Source organism: Solanum pennellii, chromosome 1 (genome assembly GCF_001406875.1).
Source record: "Solanum pennellii chromosome 1, SPENNV200".
NCBI classification, from domain to species: domain Eukaryota; kingdom Viridiplantae; phylum Streptophyta; class Magnoliopsida; order Solanales; family Solanaceae; genus Solanum; species Solanum pennellii.
This window is the reverse complement of record NC_028637.1, coordinates 93,851,483-93,870,814: the sequence shown is the minus strand read 5'-3', so window position 1 is coordinate 93,870,814 and position 19,332 is coordinate 93,851,483. Positions and strand designations below refer to the sequence as shown.

General features: G+C 35.9%; 3 protein-coding genes across 4 annotated transcripts; 2 read left to right on the top strand and 1 right to left on the bottom strand.

The window, feature by feature from the left end:
• Positions 1–503: 503 nt before the first annotated feature.
• On the bottom strand, positions 504–2,644 carry LOC107012838 (bax inhibitor 1-like). Of its 2 annotated transcripts, XM_015212790.2 has the most exons (6): positions 2,464–2,644; positions 1,600–1,746; positions 1,418–1,509; positions 1,075–1,125; positions 933–990; positions 504–820 (listed from the first exon to the last, which is right to left on the bottom strand). In XM_015212790.2, the coding sequence occupies exons 1-6, from the start codon at positions 2,560–2,562 to the stop codon at positions 602–604; spliced, it is 666 nt and encodes a 221-aa protein (XP_015068276.1). In that variant the 5' UTR covers positions 2,563–2,644; the 3' UTR covers positions 504–601. The 2 variants fall into 2 exon arrangements, with proteins under 2 accessions (XP_015068276.1, XP_015068271.1); XM_015212785.2 differs by having other exon boundaries at positions 933–1,125.
• Positions 2,645–8,104: 5,460 nt separating this feature from the next.
• On the top strand, positions 8,105–10,236 carry LOC107025043 (bax inhibitor 1-like). Its single transcript, XM_015225920.2, has 5 exons — positions 8,105–8,227; positions 8,602–8,745; positions 8,828–8,919; positions 9,614–9,767; positions 9,881–10,236. Exons 1-5 carry the CDS (start codon positions 8,117–8,119, stop codon positions 10,070–10,072), a joined length of 693 nt encoding a protein of 230 aa, XP_015081406.1. The 5' UTR covers positions 8,105–8,116; the 3' UTR covers positions 10,073–10,236.
• Positions 10,237–11,464: 1,228 nt separating this feature from the next.
• Positions 11,465–18,112, top strand: LOC107031715 (bax inhibitor 1-like). Its single transcript, XM_015233171.2, has 6 exons — positions 11,465–11,569; positions 11,791–11,934; positions 12,023–12,114; positions 12,594–12,730; positions 17,754–17,794; positions 17,901–18,112. Exons 1-6 carry the CDS (start codon positions 11,471–11,473, stop codon positions 18,108–18,110), a joined length of 723 nt encoding a protein of 240 aa, XP_015088657.1. The 5' UTR covers positions 11,465–11,470; the 3' UTR covers positions 18,111–18,112.
• The last annotated feature ends 1,220 nt before the right edge of the window (positions 18,113–19,332 follow it).

The window sequence follows — 19,332 nt, the reverse complement described above, 5'->3', positions numbered from 1 at the left end:
TTAATAAAATGGTGTCAAGTTACGTAAAAGGTGTGTAATTCCGTAATTTGATCATAAAAAATAATATTGTCCGGCACTCAATTACATAATAATTCAAGGATAGAAACAAATCTTGCATTATTAATTCCTGCATTATCAATTTTTACATTAATCACTGCTTTATTAATTTTTGTACAAGCGACCGTGACTGATATATTTATATTTTAGACAAAGGTATATTCAGCATCTATAAGAAAAAAATAATCATGTAAAAGTAGTGTTATACATGTATAAAAAAAATTTAATTATGTAATTTCTTTTTATAGTTTCAACGTAATTAAAACTCTATAATCATAGTTTGCTTAATTATGATTCATAGACTGCTCAATTTTCTTATACGTAAGCTATGTATTATGCCAATTCTCCAATATGAAGGCTAATCCAGAATGACTATGTTTATCTTATTCATGAGTCATGACTATATGGAACAATTGTTTGACAAGGAATATAAAAAGCACTTTTCATCAGACTAACGAATTTCAAATTCAATCAGTAAAATGTAGCCACAAAGGAATACTTTTCATCATTTACAGTTCCCCATCATTTGCTATAAACTCTCTATTTATTCTATAGTTCCAAGTGTATAGTAGTAATCTTCTCTGTGTTGCTCATTTTCTGCAGTCAGGCAAACTCTTGCAGCATGGACCACTATACCCGGTGAATGGAAGAAGAAGGCGAGTGCGCGATCGACAGTGTTAATTTCTCCTATGTCAGCATTATACAGTAAATCTTGGCTATATATCACCAAGTACACCATCAACAATGCTTGTGCAGCGTTTACCTACAACAAGCAGTATTCATATTATTCATTCATTGGACAGAAGTAATGATTTATTGACATGGGAACTGTACATGTTATAATAGGATGAGTGTGATCACATCCAACTGCTTACCTTAAACGCCCAATGAACTGTGTGGGTGTTAAGCATATCTATACCATGAAAAAATATGCTGGAGCATATTAGAGAAAAAGAAAAAGTCAGACAAGCCTTGTAGATTTCTCTCCTTTCCCTCGTATACTTGGAGGATCCATACCAGATAACTCCAAAGCTAGATGTTGAACCTTCCAAAAGGTCGACAATAAAGCTGGAGGGCGAGCAAGGAATGCTTACCAAAGTTAGATATTTTTCAAATTATCAGAATATTCTTCAATAAAGAAGACAAGACAACCAGAGTAATCAACTACTCATGCAGAAGGATCGAAGTAACTGCTATAGAATTTATAATGTAGGAAATGAAAGAACAAGCAAATTGTCTTTTGTCATTTTAGAAAAGACTTCAGGAATCAGTGGTAAATTATTTAAGTTCACTATTCATGAGCCATATCAAACTTTGACAGAAGATATCTGAACAATGTATAGCATCTTTTTAGTCTTACGGTGGATGAACTTTGAAGAGATTTTTGGTAACAAGGCAAAAAGAAGCACCCAAGGTACAGGCTGCATACAGCATTAGTGAGAGCCTCAGCCTCTGCATAGACAGAAGATTTACGATATAAGAAGCGACTTCAATGACAATTCAACAACTTGGAAGAAAATCTACAAGACACAGATCACGTACCTCTCTCAATGGTGATTCAAAGTAAAGCCAGAGTAAACTTGCTACGGAAGAAAGGACTGTGAACAGCCCTCCCACTTCCCGGTTGATCGAGTGCAAGAGTGATCCAAGAGTAAAGCTCAACATGAAACAGAAGAGAGAAAGATACACCTATATTTTTCAGGAAACTGATCAATCAAAGGAATAAAGCGGAATCCAATACTTAGAAGCAGAACCTAAAAAATCAAAAACAAGACTCTGAAATTGCATGAAACAAAGTAATCCATGTAATAAAAAACAAGACTCTGAAAGTCCAAATTTAAATAAAACAAATACATTTTGGGAAGTTCAAAAGCACGTGGCAATCGTTTCATTTTAACTATTCAAAAAAAAAAAAAAAACTTCCAGGCCTAAATAGGGAGCAAGGTTTCAATACCGAAACTCTACTCGAGTTATCAGTTATCACTAACTGCATAATTAAGTAAAAAAATTCGGTAATACTTGTAAAATATTCAGATTAATCAAAATTTGTCATGAATCCTGAAGAATTAAGTAAAGCAAGTACAAAAGAAGAGAAAAAATTAGGGTTATACATGTAAGATATTCAGAAAAATCAAAATTCATCATCAATCCTGAATAATCGAGTAAAGCAAGTAGAATGTTGCCTTACTTCTCACTAGAACTACGAGAAAACTGTAAAACATATCGGTTCCAAGTAGATCTCTTGATACAGCTATCAGTAACACGATAACGAAATACAAAAATTTCGATTCCTTAATCCCTCGATTACAAGTTTTTCAAATAACAACATTTTAATCAAGTAGAACAATAATTCTTACATTTGTGATCAAATAGAAAGAAAAAATGGAACAGTAAGAATAAATGTACCATCGTCAAGCTTCTGTAAGCGTACGCGGAAACTTCTCCAGTATTCATCAGGTCTTCTCTTGTCCAATTCCTGTTGAAGTAAGCTTTCACGGCATTCATCTCTGAGAACTTCAAGTTGTTGTTTTTTTTTGCTTCAGAGAGAAAACGAAATCGGAAATTTGGTGAAGAAGCAGGAAGAACGTGAGCTGTGTTTATAGTTCGTTATATACACAAGAGTTTGTTACAAAAAAATTGCCCCTCGCCGTGGCTCTGTTTGGGAATATTTACAGCTCTACCTTTCAGTTATTGGCTCAGTTTTGGGGATATCGCAAGGGTACTTTTGTCAAAGGAGAAAAAGGATATTCCATCCTTTAAAAAGTTTTAATTAGACATAATTTATTTTGGATTAGATTTCTTTCCCTCCATTTCCTCATGTTAACATCTTAACACTTATGAGTTATCTAATATATTTTTTAAAGGTCAAAATTAAGCTAATTTAACAAACATCTTAATTACGATTAAAATATTAAATTTGAAAATCACTTTTTAATTATAGTATGTAAATCAATCTCTCCATATATTTTTTTTTGGCAACTTTCACATATAGTAAATAAAAAATTTATATTTGTATGCTATAGCAAAATTTGCATAATTGCGCTCCATAGCTAACATAGAAACTAGGGANTGAGTTAAAAAATGTGAGGTACAACTCCTCTAAATTTATTTGCTCACCTTATTATAAAATATAGGCAAAAGGGTCTGATATACCCCTAAACTTTGTCATTTAGAGCTGATATACCCCTTGTTATGAAAGTGGATCATATATACCCCTACTTGTAAACAAATGGCTCACATATACCCTTTCCCTCTAACGGAAATGAAAAAAAAAAAATTTAATCTAAATTTTTATTATTTTTTTAGANACCCCTACTTGTAAACAAATGGCTCACATATACCCTTTCCCTCTAACGGAAATGAAAAAAAAATAATTTTAATCTAAATTTTTATTATTTTTTTAGAAAAAATATAATCTCATATGAGTAAATTTAATCCTCGTCAAACATATTTTTTTTTGACTTTTTTTTGTTTCAATAACTAATTTATAATTATTATTTTGATAATCAAATTTATTTATGTTTCACTAATATTCTTGTAAAACTTATTGTAGATGACCAAAATTTTTTATTCGAATACGAAATTAAATTACTATACACACAAAAAAAATAGTTTAATTTTTTATTCTTTAAACTAAGGAATGAAAGAAAACAACAAAATAAGAATAAGAAATTCAAAAAATTATAATAAAAGAAGTAAAAAAATAATTTATGTATAAAAAAAATTAAAATATACCTTGAACTTTGATAGAAGAATCATATAAACGAGGGGTATATCAGCTCCAAATGACAAAGTTGAGGGGTATATCAGACCCTTTTCCCTAGAAACTATATAATTCGCTGTACATATACAGTTGAAGCAAATTGTATAAAACGAAGTGTATAAAACAAGAAAGAGAAAGATACTTGGGCAGAGAACTGTATAAAAACGAAATGTATAAAACGAATTATATTATTATAAGTGTATAGAACGATTATACAATTTGATTTTGTATAAAATAAAAAAGAGAGAAAGACAAAAGAGACTTGACAAGGAATATACAAATCGAATTGAATTGTATAAAACGAGAAAGAAAGAAATTAGATACAATTTGAAAATTGTATAAAACGAAAAAGAGAGAAAGGCAAAAGAAACTGGGCAGGGGAGTATTTTTATTGTATAATTATAAGTGTATAGGACGAAAATATATGTACTTCCATGTGTATATATAATTCTCACGCTTTATACAAACAGAAACGCAATTTTGTGCATTTCGCTTCTGTTTGTATAAGTGAGAAAAGCGAGGGTGGCGAGCGAGATTTGGGAGAGTGGCGAGCGAGATCTGGAAGAGGGAAGAGAGGGGAACAAAAATATATGTATTTATACAATTTCTCTGCTTTATACAATTAAAAACAATTTTTATACGCTTGTGTTTGTATAAAAAGTGAAGAAGCGAGCTAGAGATTGGAGGAGAGTGGCGAGCGAGATATTTGGGAGAGAGGCGCCAAACAATTTTTTTGCAAACGTTTGCTATGGAGCACAATTAAATCAAACCCTAGCTACTCCATTATTTTAGGTTATTAATTTGCTATTATACACAATTTTCCCTATTTTTTTGACACCCATTGATTTTAATTTGTAAATTTTACATTAAAAAAATAAATATTAACTAAATTTTATAGTATCAAATTAAATAATATTTCTATGACATTACTTTTCGCAGTTGTTTATTTTTTTTCTTCTTCTTCTTCTATTTTGCTAAGGTAAATTAGAAGGAAGAGATTTAGAAATATGAAATCAAATGAGTAATTAGAAAACCTTCCCGCCAACAACTTGAGTCTGAAGACGAAATTACCCCTGTCACATAGCCCGTAAATATCCCAAAAAGGGCATTCTGTTGGTAACAAACTCTTCTCTGCAAAACTATAAGCGCTCCTCATTCTTCTTCATCCCCCATTTCCAATTTGTCTGAAAATCGAAAAGAAAAATATGGATTTCTTAGTGAATGCTGTGAAAGCGTACTTCAATAGGAGCTGGACAAGAAAAGACATGATGAGTTTAGCACCAATTTTCCCCAGAAAGATTGCACAAGCTTGAACAGGGTAATTTCCACTTTTTTTTCCTCTATATTTGATCACAAATGTTGCAATCGTAATCGAGGCAATGAATTCTGGAGAAATCCTCCGCACTGTTACACAATCTATTAGTTTTCTGATTAAAATGTTGTAATTTAAGTATTCGTGCTAAATCCCCGATTATATAGGTGTATTTGACTCTCTATTGGGCCATGGTGTGCTCTGGTTGTGGATCCTTCTTGCACTTGTTCTGGGAAGTGGGGGGACTGTTACCAGGTTTTTTAACTGTAGCAAGTGTGTTCAGGCTTCACTTTACATCCCCAGAGAGAGCGGTATGTGATCAATGAATCGTAGATTTTATTCCAAGTTCTTGAATTATTCTTCAAATCGCTTCTTATAACATTAATCTTCTGTCTACGCAGATGAAGAGGGTCTCACTATTGATGATTTCTTCCTTTTTCTTCGGTGCTTCTGTTGTCCCTTTTACTAAATATTTCTTCACAACCGGCCAAATGTAAGTTTTATATGGTTGCTTTTACTGCTTTCTTGTCATATCATATTAACTACTTTGTGTGGTATTCAAAAGATGCTAAAACATTAGATGTAACTGGAAAATTTGGTACCGTTGCCTTGTAGAAACTATTGTTTTCCATCTTCATTAGACTGACTACTTTCTCTATGGAAATTCTGTAATCAGGAATTGTGAGAACATACAAGTTGTCTATGTGAAATCTGAACAACTTCTTGCACGCAGTTAGCTAAAAATGGCTAGTCGAACCACATAGGTTTCGGACAATCTGAAAATTTCTACTTCCACGGTTCAGAATTTTTATTATGTTTAGCTTATGAACGAGAGTTGTTGAGCAATATGACTAGCTTTGGGTGTTGGAATGTTGGTGTGTTATGGCAAATAGAGTTCAAAATTTTGAACTAGTTTGGATTATGAGTGGGAGAAATTGGCTACCGATTGTGAAAGAGTTTTGCATTTTCACCAAGAATGGCTCATGAATTAGTGAAATTAAGAAACATGTTACTTCTCTTACTCTGTTACTTTGCTCCTTCAGTATGTGTAGTTGTTCTATTCAAAGAATATTCTGATCTTTTGAACAATATCTCACTTCAGAAAGCACTCCATGCTTTTTCTCTAGACTTGCCCTTTTTGCAGGTGCAGCAATCAGCATTGGAGGTTTCTTGTATCAAGCCGTGAAGACACGGGAAAGGAGCATAATCTACCTCGGATGCCTGACCCTTGCTTGTTTTCTAATGTTCTCTACCTTTGTTGTCAATGATTTGTTCTCTAGCTTTATTGACAGCTACACAGCTCATTTGATGTTAAAGGTAAGCAGTTGTATGCATACACTGCGATCAACTCATCCTATAACTTAATGTGTCTAGTGACTGACATGATGGATATTGCTTGTGATAGGTAGCCACTATGCTGACATTGTTCATTGGGTACTTAGTGCTATATAGCCAAGAGATACTGTACGATGCTCGCTTTGGACATATCAATGCTGTCAATCGCACACTCACCATCTTCTTCCATTTACCAGCTGTAGTGATCCATGCCGCAAGACTATGCCTGCGTGTAAAAACTCAGCGTCGCCCCACACATAGAATTGTTTTGAAAATTTGCCACAGAATAAATATAAAGCAGAATGCAGATGGGGTGTAAATGATGAAAAAATGTTCCTTTGTGGCTACATTTTACTGAATATTTTAGGGCAAATACTGATTGTTGATTACCTTTACCCCCACAGATATACTCTGTGATTAAGAAGATTCTTGAATACTAATACTAATTGTTGATTAGTTACCTTACACATCATTGTTCTTCCTTTTTTCAGACAGTCCATTAGTTTAAATTTAAAATTGAGCATATTGATCTGTTACAGTTCCAAGTTTTATTTTAACTTTTGGTTAGCCAATTATAGTATACTTGGCTCAGGTTGACAGGACACATTTTTCAAGAAAATTTTAATTATAGGTATATATGCTACAGCATTTAACAAAGGCAGAATACATATATTAGACCCTAAATTTGACTTCAAATTTTAACTTTGACCTTCAACTTTCATAATGCACAAATAAACACTTTAACTATCCAACTTTTAAATAAATAAACACATCATCAGTCCTACATGTCACAATGCATGTAGGACACCACGTAGGACAAAAAATGATATGTAGGATGACATGTAGGACATGTGTGTCTATTTGTTCAACTTTATACAAGCTTAAGTGTCTACTTGTGCACATCCAAAGTTGAAGGATATAAATGTGATTTGAAGCCAAGTTAAAGAGCACATTTATGTATTATGTCTTTAACAAATGGTGATGTTCACTAATAGACTCTTCAAACTTGTATAAAATTGCACAAATAGACATATATGTCTTATGTGACATCTTTCATGGTAATTCAAATCCTACGTGTATTATGTCACGTAGGATGCCACATAAGAATGATGTTTAAGTCATCTGCAAGTCCTTAAAGTTGTTTACATAATTTAATTCACTTAGACACTTTAACTAAACTAATACAAATCTAAAATTATTTTCTTTGAAATCGTAAAAGGAGAGGAGGTAGGTGTGTGGTTATCATGCCGAGATGCTTTTCGGAGTGTGGGTGGTTTCAGCCGGAGGCGGCTGTGTGTACCAACAAAGAAGAAAATGGGGAAGGATGAATGTAAGATAATGTGTCCAAGTGAGATATGCGGATGCCATATAAATGAAATATATAGACAACTTTAACTGACCGATCCGATTCCATAATTCTAACTCCCCTTTCCCGCCAACAACCTGAGTCGGTAGATGGAGATTCTTCTTTTATTTCTTATTTGACGAAAGTATCCCTGCCCTATACCCATAAACTGAAAGGTAAAACCGTAAATATCCCAAAAAGGGCATTCCGTTGGTAACTAACTCTTCTCTGCAAAACTATAAATAGAACTGACGCTCCTCATTCTTCTTCATCACTTCCAATTTCTCTGCAAAAAGAAAATAAAATGAATTTCTTAGTGAATGCTGTGAAATTGTACTTCAATAGAAATTGGACAAGAGAAGACATGATGAGTTCTGCACCAATTACCCAGCACGCTCACACAAGCTTGCAAAAGGTAAATTTCCACTTTTTTTTCCTCTTTTCCTTCTAGTTGATCACAAATGTTGTAATTTAAGAAATCGCAATCGAGATTTTTCTGCTTAGTTGATGATCGAAGTCGGTGTTTTTTTCTACAGTTTCTTGTAGTTCAGTAAGAAATTAGGCAACATTCTGTTTTCCGAAGATGAATTTAGATTCTAAGAAGATTTCGAATTGAGTTTTCACTATTCGGTCTTGTCAGTTGTTTATATGAGAGTATCAAATTCACTTAGTATATATTATGATGATGGAAGAAAACATCAAAGTTTTGAACAGTTTGATGAACTTAATTAATTCTTGAAAGTGTGAAGTTTCATATAAGTATTGATTAGTTTTTTGCTGAAACTATAGGTGTATCTTGCTCTCCTCTGTGCCATGTCGGCTGCTGCTTGTGGATCCTACTTGCACTTCATCGGGGAAGTAGGGGGGCTGTTCACAGTCCTTTCTTCTGAAGCAAGTTTACTCTGGCTTTACCATACACCACCATGGAGAGTGGTACACGATTTAATTATTCTTCCAAAATTGTTTAATTATTCTTCAAGTCGCTTCTTGTATCGTAAATCTTCTCTCTATGCAGCGAAAGAGGGTTGTGCTCTTGATGTATACTGCATTTTGTGTTGGTGCTTCTGTTGGCCCTTTTACCAAGTACTTCTTCGAAATCGATCAAAGGTAAGACTTGAAAGATGCTAAACATTGTTTAGATATGGTTGTTTTTACTGCTTTCTTGTCATATCATATTACCTTGTCGTTGATTGGTATATATACTTGTGATCACTTTATCTTTGATAATCATTAGATTTCTTCCAATTTTAAAATTCGAATCTCCTTAATGTACACCACTACTGTCTCTGAGAAAATTCTGAGTGTGTTGATAATCATTAGATTTGGTCACTTTCACAAGCACTGGCATTGGATTGGATGAATTGACATAAACATAGTCATTCTATGTTGTGTTCTGTATTATTCTTGCGTGCAGTTAGCTAAAAGTGGCTAGTAGGATTACGTGGGTTTGGAGTCTGAACATCCCCGTAGTATTTGAAATTTTTTGCAGTAATGACTCTTGTTCGTAATCTGTTAGGCTTCGTATTGGAGAATCTGCATAATGCATAGCTTATGAATGAGAAAATTTGAGAATTATGACTACCAATGAGTTTTAGAATGTTGGTCTGATATTAACATTGAGCTAAATTGATGACTTGTAAGTTGTAACTAAGATTTATGGATTTAGGGGACTGGAATGGAAACCGGAAACAGTTTTGAACTATATTGGCTTATGAATGACAGAAGTTGAGAAATATGGCCACCAGACTGCATTGGCATCTTGTTATTTGAGAATTCTAACTTCAGAAATCTCTCTCTCCAGCGCTGTCGTTAGATTTTTGCAAGGTGCAGCATCTGTCTTTGGATGTTTCTGGGTTGCAGCCAAAGAAGAAAGGGAAAGGAGCCAAATCTACACCAGTGGCCTGTTTTACTCTCTAATGTATCTGTTATTTGGCATTTCTCAGTGGACGTTAAAGGTAAGAAAGTTGTGTGCATACAATGTGTTCACACACACATCCTATAACTCAGTTCCCTTGTTCATAAAACAGTAATTTTGCATACAATTTCACTAATTACATGCTTATGACAGGCATGCGTTTTGCTTTCATTGTTCATGGTGTACCTTGTGGTATATAGCCAAGAGATATTGTACGATGCTCGATTTGGAGGAATTGACTTTGTCAATTGCACATTTACCATCTTCCTACATTTACCGGCTATAGTGGTCCATGCTATAAGAATCTGCCTGGTTGTAAACATTGAGCAACGCAGACAATATTAATGCTGATACACATGGAACTATAGAATAAATAGGGAGCAGTATACAGATGTAGAACTCTGTAAATGATGAAAAAGTATGTCTTTGTGATGACTACATTTTACAGTACATTCTTAGTCTGAAGTCAAGTGCTTTAAATATTTCTTGGCAAAATTTGAATAACTATACTACCGCATAATTGGTCTTTCTTTTATCAAGACAGAGATCAGCTTATTGCCTACTTAACTCGGAAATGAACAGATTGAAATGTTACATCATTTAAATGTGATTTTTTGGCATGAGATACTTATCAACTTCTAAAAAATCAGTTGATCTAATCAGACTCCTAATGATTCTCATTATAAATAAAAGAAGTGAAGGAAAACAGTTGTTCACGTTGTGATTTTTTGCCAAAAGACATCACTTAAACAGTTATGATGTGTGTGTTAAAGAATGACAAAAGTCCCACATCGGTGGTTAATGAGATGGGTGGCCTCTTTATAAGGCTTGGGCAATCCTCCTCCCTTAGAGCTAGCTTTTGGGGTGTGAGTTAGGCCTAAGACCTAATTTCACAGTGTGACTTTCATAGTCTTAATAGATTTAGATACATAGCATTGCAAGAGTTAGAAGTTGGACGTTCAATTAATAATTAATAAGTATTGATCAGTGCATTACCTACTATAAACTGAAAGGTAAAACCGTAAATATCCATAAACTGAAAAGTAAAACCGTAAATATCCCAAAAAGGGCATTCCGTTGGTAACGAACTCTTCTCTGCAAAACTATAAACAGAGGTGACGAACTCAATTAATTCGCATTTTTCATACAAGTATTGATCAGTGCATTACCTACTTTAACTCGAAAAAATGAGCAGATCGAAATGTTTAAATCATCTCTCTATTTTGATTACCTCAGTTCATTTGTCGTTTTTTTTTTTTTTAAATCTATATATATGTATATAATTCGAGCATTAAGAGTGTATGTTCATATGCTTCATCAGAACATGTCGTAATTAGAGTGTTTACATAAAATTTACTAATAAGTTTTATTCTGCCTTTGAAAAAATATTATAACCACAAAATCACTCATCTCAATCGAAGTATCACTAAATTGAGATTAGGTTAAAATATAAATAGACAATTTAGCAGAAATTCCCTGCAAATTTTATAAATATTTCCCGCCAATGATTTGAACATGAGGATTCTTTCTCTTGACTACATTGACAAAAATACCCCTGTGATATTCACAAAACTCAGCCCATAACTGAAAGGTAGAAGCGTAAATATTCCCACAAAGAGTAACAGTAAGGGTAGTCGTTAGTAACAAACTCTTCTCTGTATAACAAACTACAAACACTTTTCTGATTCCATTTTCTCTCTGCAAAAAAAAGAATTTTGCAGAGGCGAAGAAGAAGAAGAAGAAATGAATGCTGTGAGAGCTTACTTTAATAGGGGTTGGAGAATAGATGACATGAAGAATACAGGATACCTTTACCCGCATGCTCACAAACACTTGAAATATGTGAGAATTTTTGTTCTCTGATTTGGATTTTTCATTATTATGATCTTGTTATTGATAATGTGAAATCTCAAGAGTATAGTATTGCCCGATAAGTAGTGTTAATTTTGCGTATTGTTTCAAGTTATCGATGAATTGATTTAGCGTTTGTATTTGTTAGGAAATCAATTCGCTTTTTTCGTCTCTTTTTTTCAAATGTTCATTAGCTTTTGATGATAATACAGATGTATTGTACCCTTTTCTGTGCCCTGTTGAGCTCTACTGTTGGATCCTCCTTCCATTATATCTGGAACATTGGGGGCTTGTTCACTCTTCTTATTGCTTCTGGAACTATTTTCTTCCTTTTCACTAAACCGCCATCAGAAATAGTACGTCATCACTTTAGAGATTTACGTTTAAATTGGTGAATTGTTGTTAAATTTGCTTCTTTTAATATCGAATCTTCTAACTCTGCAGAAGAAGAGGGTCTGCTTGTTGATCACTGGTGCCTTTTTTATAGGGGCTTCCATTGGCCCATTGACCAAATATCTCTTCGGAATTGATCAAGGGTAAGCCTCAAAAGATGTAAATATTCAGATTTCTGTTGTTGTAAGGAACTTGAATTTCATCGCTTTTTATTACGTACATAGAGGGGGGATTGGTTACTTCTTATCCTTAGTTATAATAATCGGTAGTTCTACTCTGAACTCCAGAAATAGAGAAATCATTTTATTATTGAGAAAATTTTGAGATGAGAAGTTAGGCTTGCACAGTGTCGGCTTACCTTATGAATGCGAGAGAAATTGAGCAATATGAATAGCTTTGTGTGTCTTAGTTTGTTAATAGGCTATAAACTCTGAATACATAACTTGTAACATCCAGTGCTTCTTCTCTGTTTCATGAAATAAGGGGATTGGACTGAATGGATTGACATAACCGAAATCAATCTGTTCTCTTCGAGCAAATAGCAAAATGTATCCTGATTTAGAGTTTATGCATTTGAATAGCCTTTGAATTGCAACGTTCGTAATCATATTTTGTTCTGTAGCTTTGTCATCAACATTTTGGCATGTACAACAATAGACTTTGGCACTTTCTGGGTGAGATCCCTGTTAATAAGGGACAGGAGCCTGTGTAACTGTTGGTGGTTGGTGATCCTAATGTTCTTTTGGTTTGCCTTTGCTTCTGACTAAAAGAATGTTTGCCGTGTCATTCTCATTCACTGAATAATCAATATATACAAAAGTGTACAAGCCTAATTTTAGGCAAGAGATAATTACGGAGATTATTATCAATTACATAGATAATAATCAATTACAAAGATAATTGCTAAATATAAAAGATGACAACTAATTAGAATATTTACCAAAAGATATTGTACAATAAATAGATTATTTCCATAATCTATCACACCCCCGCAGTCGAAACGGGAGATTTACGAATGTTGAGACTGTGCCGGAAATCATCAAATAATACCCGAGGGAGACTTTTAGTAAAAATGTCGGCAAGCTGATAACGAGATGGTACATGTAGTACTCGAACCTCACCCCGTTGAACTTTCTCACGAACAAAATGTATGTCCATCTCAATATGTTTGGTACGTTGATGTTGTACCGGATTACTGGAAAGATAGATGGCACTTACATTATCACAGTAAACCAATGTAGCCTTGGAAATAGGAAAACCTAGCTCGAAAAGTAAGTTTCGAACCCAACATGATTCAGAGACTACATTTGCAACCCCACGATACTCTGCTTCAGCACTAGACTTAGACAGAGTTGGTTGTCGTTTTGCTGACCAAGATATCAGGTTATCACCTAGAAACACACAATAACCTGACGTAGAACGACGAGTGTCGGGACACCCGCCCCAGTCTGCGTCCGTGTAGGACAAAAGAGAACTAACAGATGACTTAGACATGTGCAAACCATAGTTAAGCGTACCTTGAACATAGCGAAGAACACGCTTTAAAGCATTCATATGCTCAACCCGTGGAGCATGCATAAACAGACAAACTTGTTGAACAGCATAAGAAATATCCGGACGAGTAAAAGTCAAGTATTGCAAACCCCCACACAGACTACGATAGTGAGTAGCATTCTCATAAAGATCGCCGGATGAAGAACTCATTTTCCCTTTGGAATCAACAGGAGTAAGAGATGGTTTGCAAGAAGTCATACCTGCTTTAGCAATAATATCCTGAGCATATTTCTTTTGAGACAAAAATAAACCAGATTTGTCCCGGGAGACAGCAATACCTAAGAAATAGCTCAGTGGACCCAAGTCTTTCATAGCAAATTCAGATGCAAGGCGAGAAATAATTCGAAGCCTAAGAAATTCTGAAGAAGCAGTTAAGATAATATCATCAACATAAAGTAGGATAAAAGCAGTTTCAGTACCATGGCGAAAAATGAACAATGAATTATCAGATTTGCTATGGGAAAATCCAATGGACGCCACAAAATCAGCAAACCTTTGATACCAAGCTCGGGGGGCTTGTTTGAGACCGTAGAGAGACTTACGGAGAAGACAAACATGATCAGGTCGACTAGGATCCTTGAACCCCATTGGTTGGTACATGTAAACAGTCTCATTTAAATTACCATGTAAGAAAGCATTTTTAACATCCAATTGATGAATTGGCCAAGACTTGGATAAAGCAATACTAAGCACCACCCGAATAGTAGCTGGTTTAACAACCGGACTAAAAGTCTCATCACAGTCAATACCTTCCCTCTGTGTCTTACCATCACCAACAAGACGAGCCTTATGTCTTTCAAAAGAACCATCAGACTTAGTCTTATGCCGAAAAATCCATAGAGACCGAATAATATTGACATCAGACGGTCGCGGGACTAAATCCCAAGTACCATTTTTAATAAGAGCATCATACTCTTCCTGCATAGCAATTTTCCAATTATGGTCACGAATGGCCTGAACAGGGTTCTTCGGAATGGGTGATATGGAGGTAGTAGTATGATTGGCCTGGTCATGGTATTTAGGATTCAGTTTAAAAATTCCATGTTTGCTACGGGTGTTCATGGAATGCGATGGTTGAGAGGAGTGGGAAGAGGATGATGTGATGGCAAAAGGTGGTGGTTGCCTATCATTGGCAGCGGGTACAAAAGGGTGCATCCCCTGCTGTACGTTGACAGGTGGAGTGCACGGTTGGCTGGGGTGGGAGTGCAGCTCGGCATTAGCAGCGGGTACAGGAGGTAGGCTGCCACTGCCTTGCTGCAGGGGGTTCCGCAGGAGGGTCGCGGTTTGCTGGGTATGGTCGCGAGTGTGCTGCGGGGAAGGGGAAGGCAGGGTAGGCTGCGGGCTGGCTGCGGTATGGGTGTCCTGGCCGCGGGTGGGGTGCGGTACAGGCTGTGAAGTAGCATCCAAGGGAGCAATACCCGACTCAAGAATAGAACGATACATAGGAATGTCCGAAGGACTGGAAGTGTCACTTAAGAAATCATATGTATGAGGGAGGGGAGTGTGTACCTTAGAGAATGGAAAAACCGACTCATCAAACCACACATGCTTGGCTATTATAATACGACGACTCGACATATCAAAACACTTATACCCCCTATGATTGGATGGATATCCAAGAAAGACACATGGAGTAGACCGGGATTGGAGTTTATTTATCTTGGAAGAGGGAATCAAAGGATAACATAAACACCCAAAGACACGTAGATGTGAATAATCCGGAGTTTTTTGATATAAGATCTGAGTAGGTGATTTATAACCAAGTATTTTTGTGGGCATGATATTGTGAAGGTATGTAGCCATTTCAAGTGCATGATGCCAAAAAGAAGGAGGCATAGAAGCATGACAAAGGAGCGTACGAACAACATTGTTAATCGTTTTAATTTTTCGTTCCGATTTGCCATTTTGAGGAGAGGTGTATGGACATGAGAATCTAAAATGCATTCCATATTTTTGACAAAATTGCTTAAAGGGATCATTTTCAAATTCACGGCCGTTATCACATTGGAAAGCTTTAATTTCTCTCTCAAATTGAGTTCGAATATAAGTTCGGACACGAATAAAAAGATTATAGACTTGAGATTTAGAAGAAATAGGAAACGTCCATAAAAAATTCGTGTAATTATCAAGAAAGAGAACATAATACTTATGACCAAGTGAGCTAAGAATCGGAGATGTCCATAAATCACTGTGAATAATGTCAAAAGGCATAGTAGTATGAGATAAAGAATCTGTAAAAGGCGTTTTTATTAATTTTCCCAATGGGCAAGAATGACAAATATCGTTTGAAGCCTTATTACATTTGATAAGATTACTACTACGCAGACTACTAAGAATTGCATGTCCCGGATGACCTAAACGGGAATGCCATAAACTAGGAGAGACAACTGCAAAAGCTGAAGGGGTGGTAGGTGAAATGATTTGACGATCAGTGAGAAAAGGATAGAGATCGCCACTGCTATTACACCTCACTATTTTGCTCCCCGTCTGCAAATCCTTCACAGAAAACCCAAACGGATCAAATTCAACAGAAACATGATTGTCAGTGGTGAATTTTCTAACTGATATTAGGTTTTTAATAATTTTTGGGACATGAAGGACATTTTTGAGTTGAAGAGTGTTTTGGTTTAGACATTCGTGACCATAACCTTTAATAGGTATTTTACTACCATTGCCAACAGTAATAGCATTATTAGCATGATTACTCAAATTAAAATATGGAGATAAGTTACCTTGGGAATTCGTCATGTGAGAGGTTGCCCCGGTATCCATATAGTAATTTGGATCGGTGAGAGACATTGTGTGCATAGCTTGTTCAATGTTGGTAGGAACAGAACCCGGATGAGAAGATGGAGCGCTTGAGAAGTACGCTTGATTAGGTCGAGACCCGAGGATGCCTTGAGAAGGAGGCTGGTACGGCCTTGCCCCTGTCCACGGGTTTGGGCCCGGACCCTGGGCTGGGTACGGACAAGGTGGGGTTGCCCAAGGGCCATTGCCCCAGTACGGCCATGGGGGAAACATCCACCCCATGCCCTGCTGCTGCTGCTGTTGGGAGGAGGCGCCACCTTGGCGCGGTTGCTGCTGCTGCGAAGATTGTTGCTGCTGCTGGTTGTTCCGGCCGGCACCACCTTTGCCCTTGCCGCCGCTGCCTTTCCCTTTACCCTTGGCTCTACCTCGTGAATTCCCTCCTTTAGAAGATGAAGAATGATCACTAGAAGGGTGTGACGCTGTGGAAGAGGCGGTGAGAAGAGCCTCCTCGCGAGCTTCAATTGCAAGGTCCGAAGAGTTACTTTGTTCCTCTAGTTCAAGCATGGAACGTAGAGTATCAAAGGAAGGCAAGGGACTAATATGTCGAACAGATGTACGAAAAGGCTTATACTCCTCCGAAAGCCCTTTCAAAAGTTGAAGCGCCATCCGATTGTCGGATACCTTATCACCCACGTTTCGTAAACTGTCAGCAAGGGTTTTGAGACGAGTGCAATAAGGTTTAACACCATCAAATTGTTCGAGTTTGGTGTTAGTAAACTGCGCATCAAGGTTAAGTGCCCGGGCAGACTTGTTGTTGTGGAAAAAATTTTCTAAACGATTCCATGTATCAATTGCCTTATCATCAGCATCAATAATGGAATTTAAGAGATCGTTAGAAATAGTACCATAAATCCACTGTCGAACAATATCATCAAGTCGGTGCCAGAGAGCTGCATCAGAAGAATTCGGAGCCGGTTTCTCTTTATCAGCATCGGATTCCGTAGCAACCGGAGTAATATGATCAATCACCATATAAGCACGGCAATGGAGTTTGAACAAAGTAGACCAGTTGTTGTATTGGGAACCGTCATATTCAAGAACAACAGGTACGTGGGTCTTGATATTAGTGACAAGAGTAGCGGGATGAATTTTCTGAGATTCGGCCATGGTGGATAGCCGTGTGAGAATAAGAAGATTAGAGAAGAAGAAAAAGCGGAAGAGAGAATTAGGTCAGAAAAGTAACCTAGACTTTTGATACCATAAAAGAATGTTTGCCGTGTCATTCTCATTCACTGAATAATCAATATATACAAAAGTGTACAAGCCTAATTTTAGGCAAGAGATAATTACGGAGATTATTATCAATTACATAGATAATAATCAATTACAAAGATAATTGCTAAATATAAAAGATGACAACTAATTAGAATATTTACCAAAATATATTGTACAATAAATAGATTATTTCCATAATCTATCACTGACATCTTTGGTGGCCACAGTGCTCGATGGATGGTACAGGTAATAAGCCGTCGTTTTCTATGAACATTGTTATAAGTACATATCAGCAGTTCAATGAACTCATTACTTTCGATAAACTCTAACTCTAAATTTGCCTGTCTCATAGGTATGGTCTTTGCTAGCGTTGTACATGTTGTTCATTTCAGTCTATAGCAAAGAAGTGATGAATGATTCTCTTTACGGAGATGTGGATTATGTAAACCACGCATGCACCAACTTGTTCCATTTACCAGCTGTAATGGTCCATTTTGTTCGGGTACAAGTGGCTGCAATGCTTGAGAGCTTCAATCGTTGCATGAGGCTCCTTAACCGATAGGGAACTGTAAGAATGAATAAATAGCGGTTAGAATACACCTTAACAGATGGGAAACTGTAAATGATGTACCCATACTATTGCATTGTACTGATTCAATTTATGTGATTGCTACTCTGACACTATGAGCTTTATGAATATCTTGGCAAATTTTTCGTTATTGAATACCCCATATATATGGTTCACTCTATATTAGCAATTTGTTTATCCCAAGTTATTTTTCATTACTTGGGCTCTTTCAAGTTGTGAGAGGACCAAACCAACCACAAGCTCTATTCAAGCTCTGTACTTTGGACGCTACTGTCGATAACATTTGCAGAAGTCTTTATGTCTACAAGACCTCTTTATATCTCAACTAAAATTAAGCTTGTTCATGCCTGAGATCCTGAGTTCATTATATTAGGATCGAAAAAACAAGGTATCATGTAGAGGCTAGTAAATCAAACTTTGAACGATGTTAAATTAGAGAGAACATTATACCAAGATATTTTCAGTAGATTTCTTAATACATATTATATAATATTGATTTTACAACGAAGTGTTGAGTGGGTGAGCATTATAGTTGACCTGGTTGTTCAATGGAACATTGCCTATAGATTTAGCACCCCGCAGCACCCAAAAAATTCTCACAAAAAAATTTATGAAGACCTTCGTAATGAGACGGGAAATAACGACGTAAATTGACATTATTTTTTTAACGCCCATTCCGTATTTATGTCCTTTTTTAGGAATTACCCGAACTCATCGATTTTTTTGTACGTATTAGCATATGGATCTGATGCTTCGAAGCACCCAATCTTTTTCTCAAAATTTTTTATGAGAACCTCCATAATGAATTGAGAAACCAACACGTATACTTTCAAACAAAAATGTAATACCCATTTTCGCATTTAATATGTTGAGGAACCACCACATATACTGATACCATTTTTTAACGCCCATTTTCGCATAAATTCTCCATCTAACTTTAAATTCAAACATTGCTTTCAAATTAAACTCAATCCACATTTACTAAAAATAGTATAATCTCACATATTCCATTCCTTATTGCCAAAATTCATTTCATTTAGTATAAATAATCTGTCCAAGAAAACAAATTAGCTTACGTGTCTTCATATGATTGGTCCTCTGAAGTCCAATTCAAACAGGCCCAACGTTGACCGCTCCTAAATCGGTATATATTACTTCACATTTTTCATTTTTCGCAATAACGGCTCTTTCTTTC

Bases quoted from the DNA above. Each gene is read 5' to 3' on its own strand.
- LOC107025043 (XM_015225920.2), top strand. From the start codon at position 8,117: ATGAATTTCTTAGTGAATGCTGTGAAATTGTACTTCAATAGAAATTGG. The intron at 8,228-8,601 runs GTAAATTTCCAC...CTGAAACTATAG, and splicing joins CTCACACAAGCTTGCAAAAG to GTGTATCTTGCTCTCCTCTG. The intron at 8,746-8,827 runs GTACACGATTTA...CTCTCTATGCAG, and splicing joins ATACACCACCATGGAGAGTG to CGAAAGAGGGTTGTGCTCTT.
- LOC107012838 (XM_015212785.2), bottom strand. From the start codon at position 2,562: ATGAATGCCGTGAAAGCTTACTTCAACAGGAATTGGACAAGAGAAGAC. The intron at 1,747-2,463 runs GTACATTTATTC...TGAAAAATATAG, and splicing joins CTTACAGAAGCTTGACGATG to GTGTATCTTTCTCTCTTCTG. The intron at 1,126-1,417 runs GTAAGACTAAAA...CTCGCCCTCCAG, and splicing joins CTCTTCAAAGTTCATCCACC to CTTTATTGTCGACCTTTTGG.
- LOC107031715 (XM_015233171.2), top strand. From the start codon at position 11,471: ATGAATGCTGTGAGAGCTTACTTTAATAGGGGTTGGAGAATAGATGAC. The intron at 11,570-11,790 runs GTGAGAATTTTT...ATGATAATACAG, and splicing joins CTCACAAACACTTGAAATAT to ATGTATTGTACCCTTTTCTG. The intron at 12,731-17,753 runs CTGACTAAAAGA...CATAATCTATCA, and splicing joins CTTTTGGTTTGCCTTTGCTT to CTGACATCTTTGGTGGCCAC.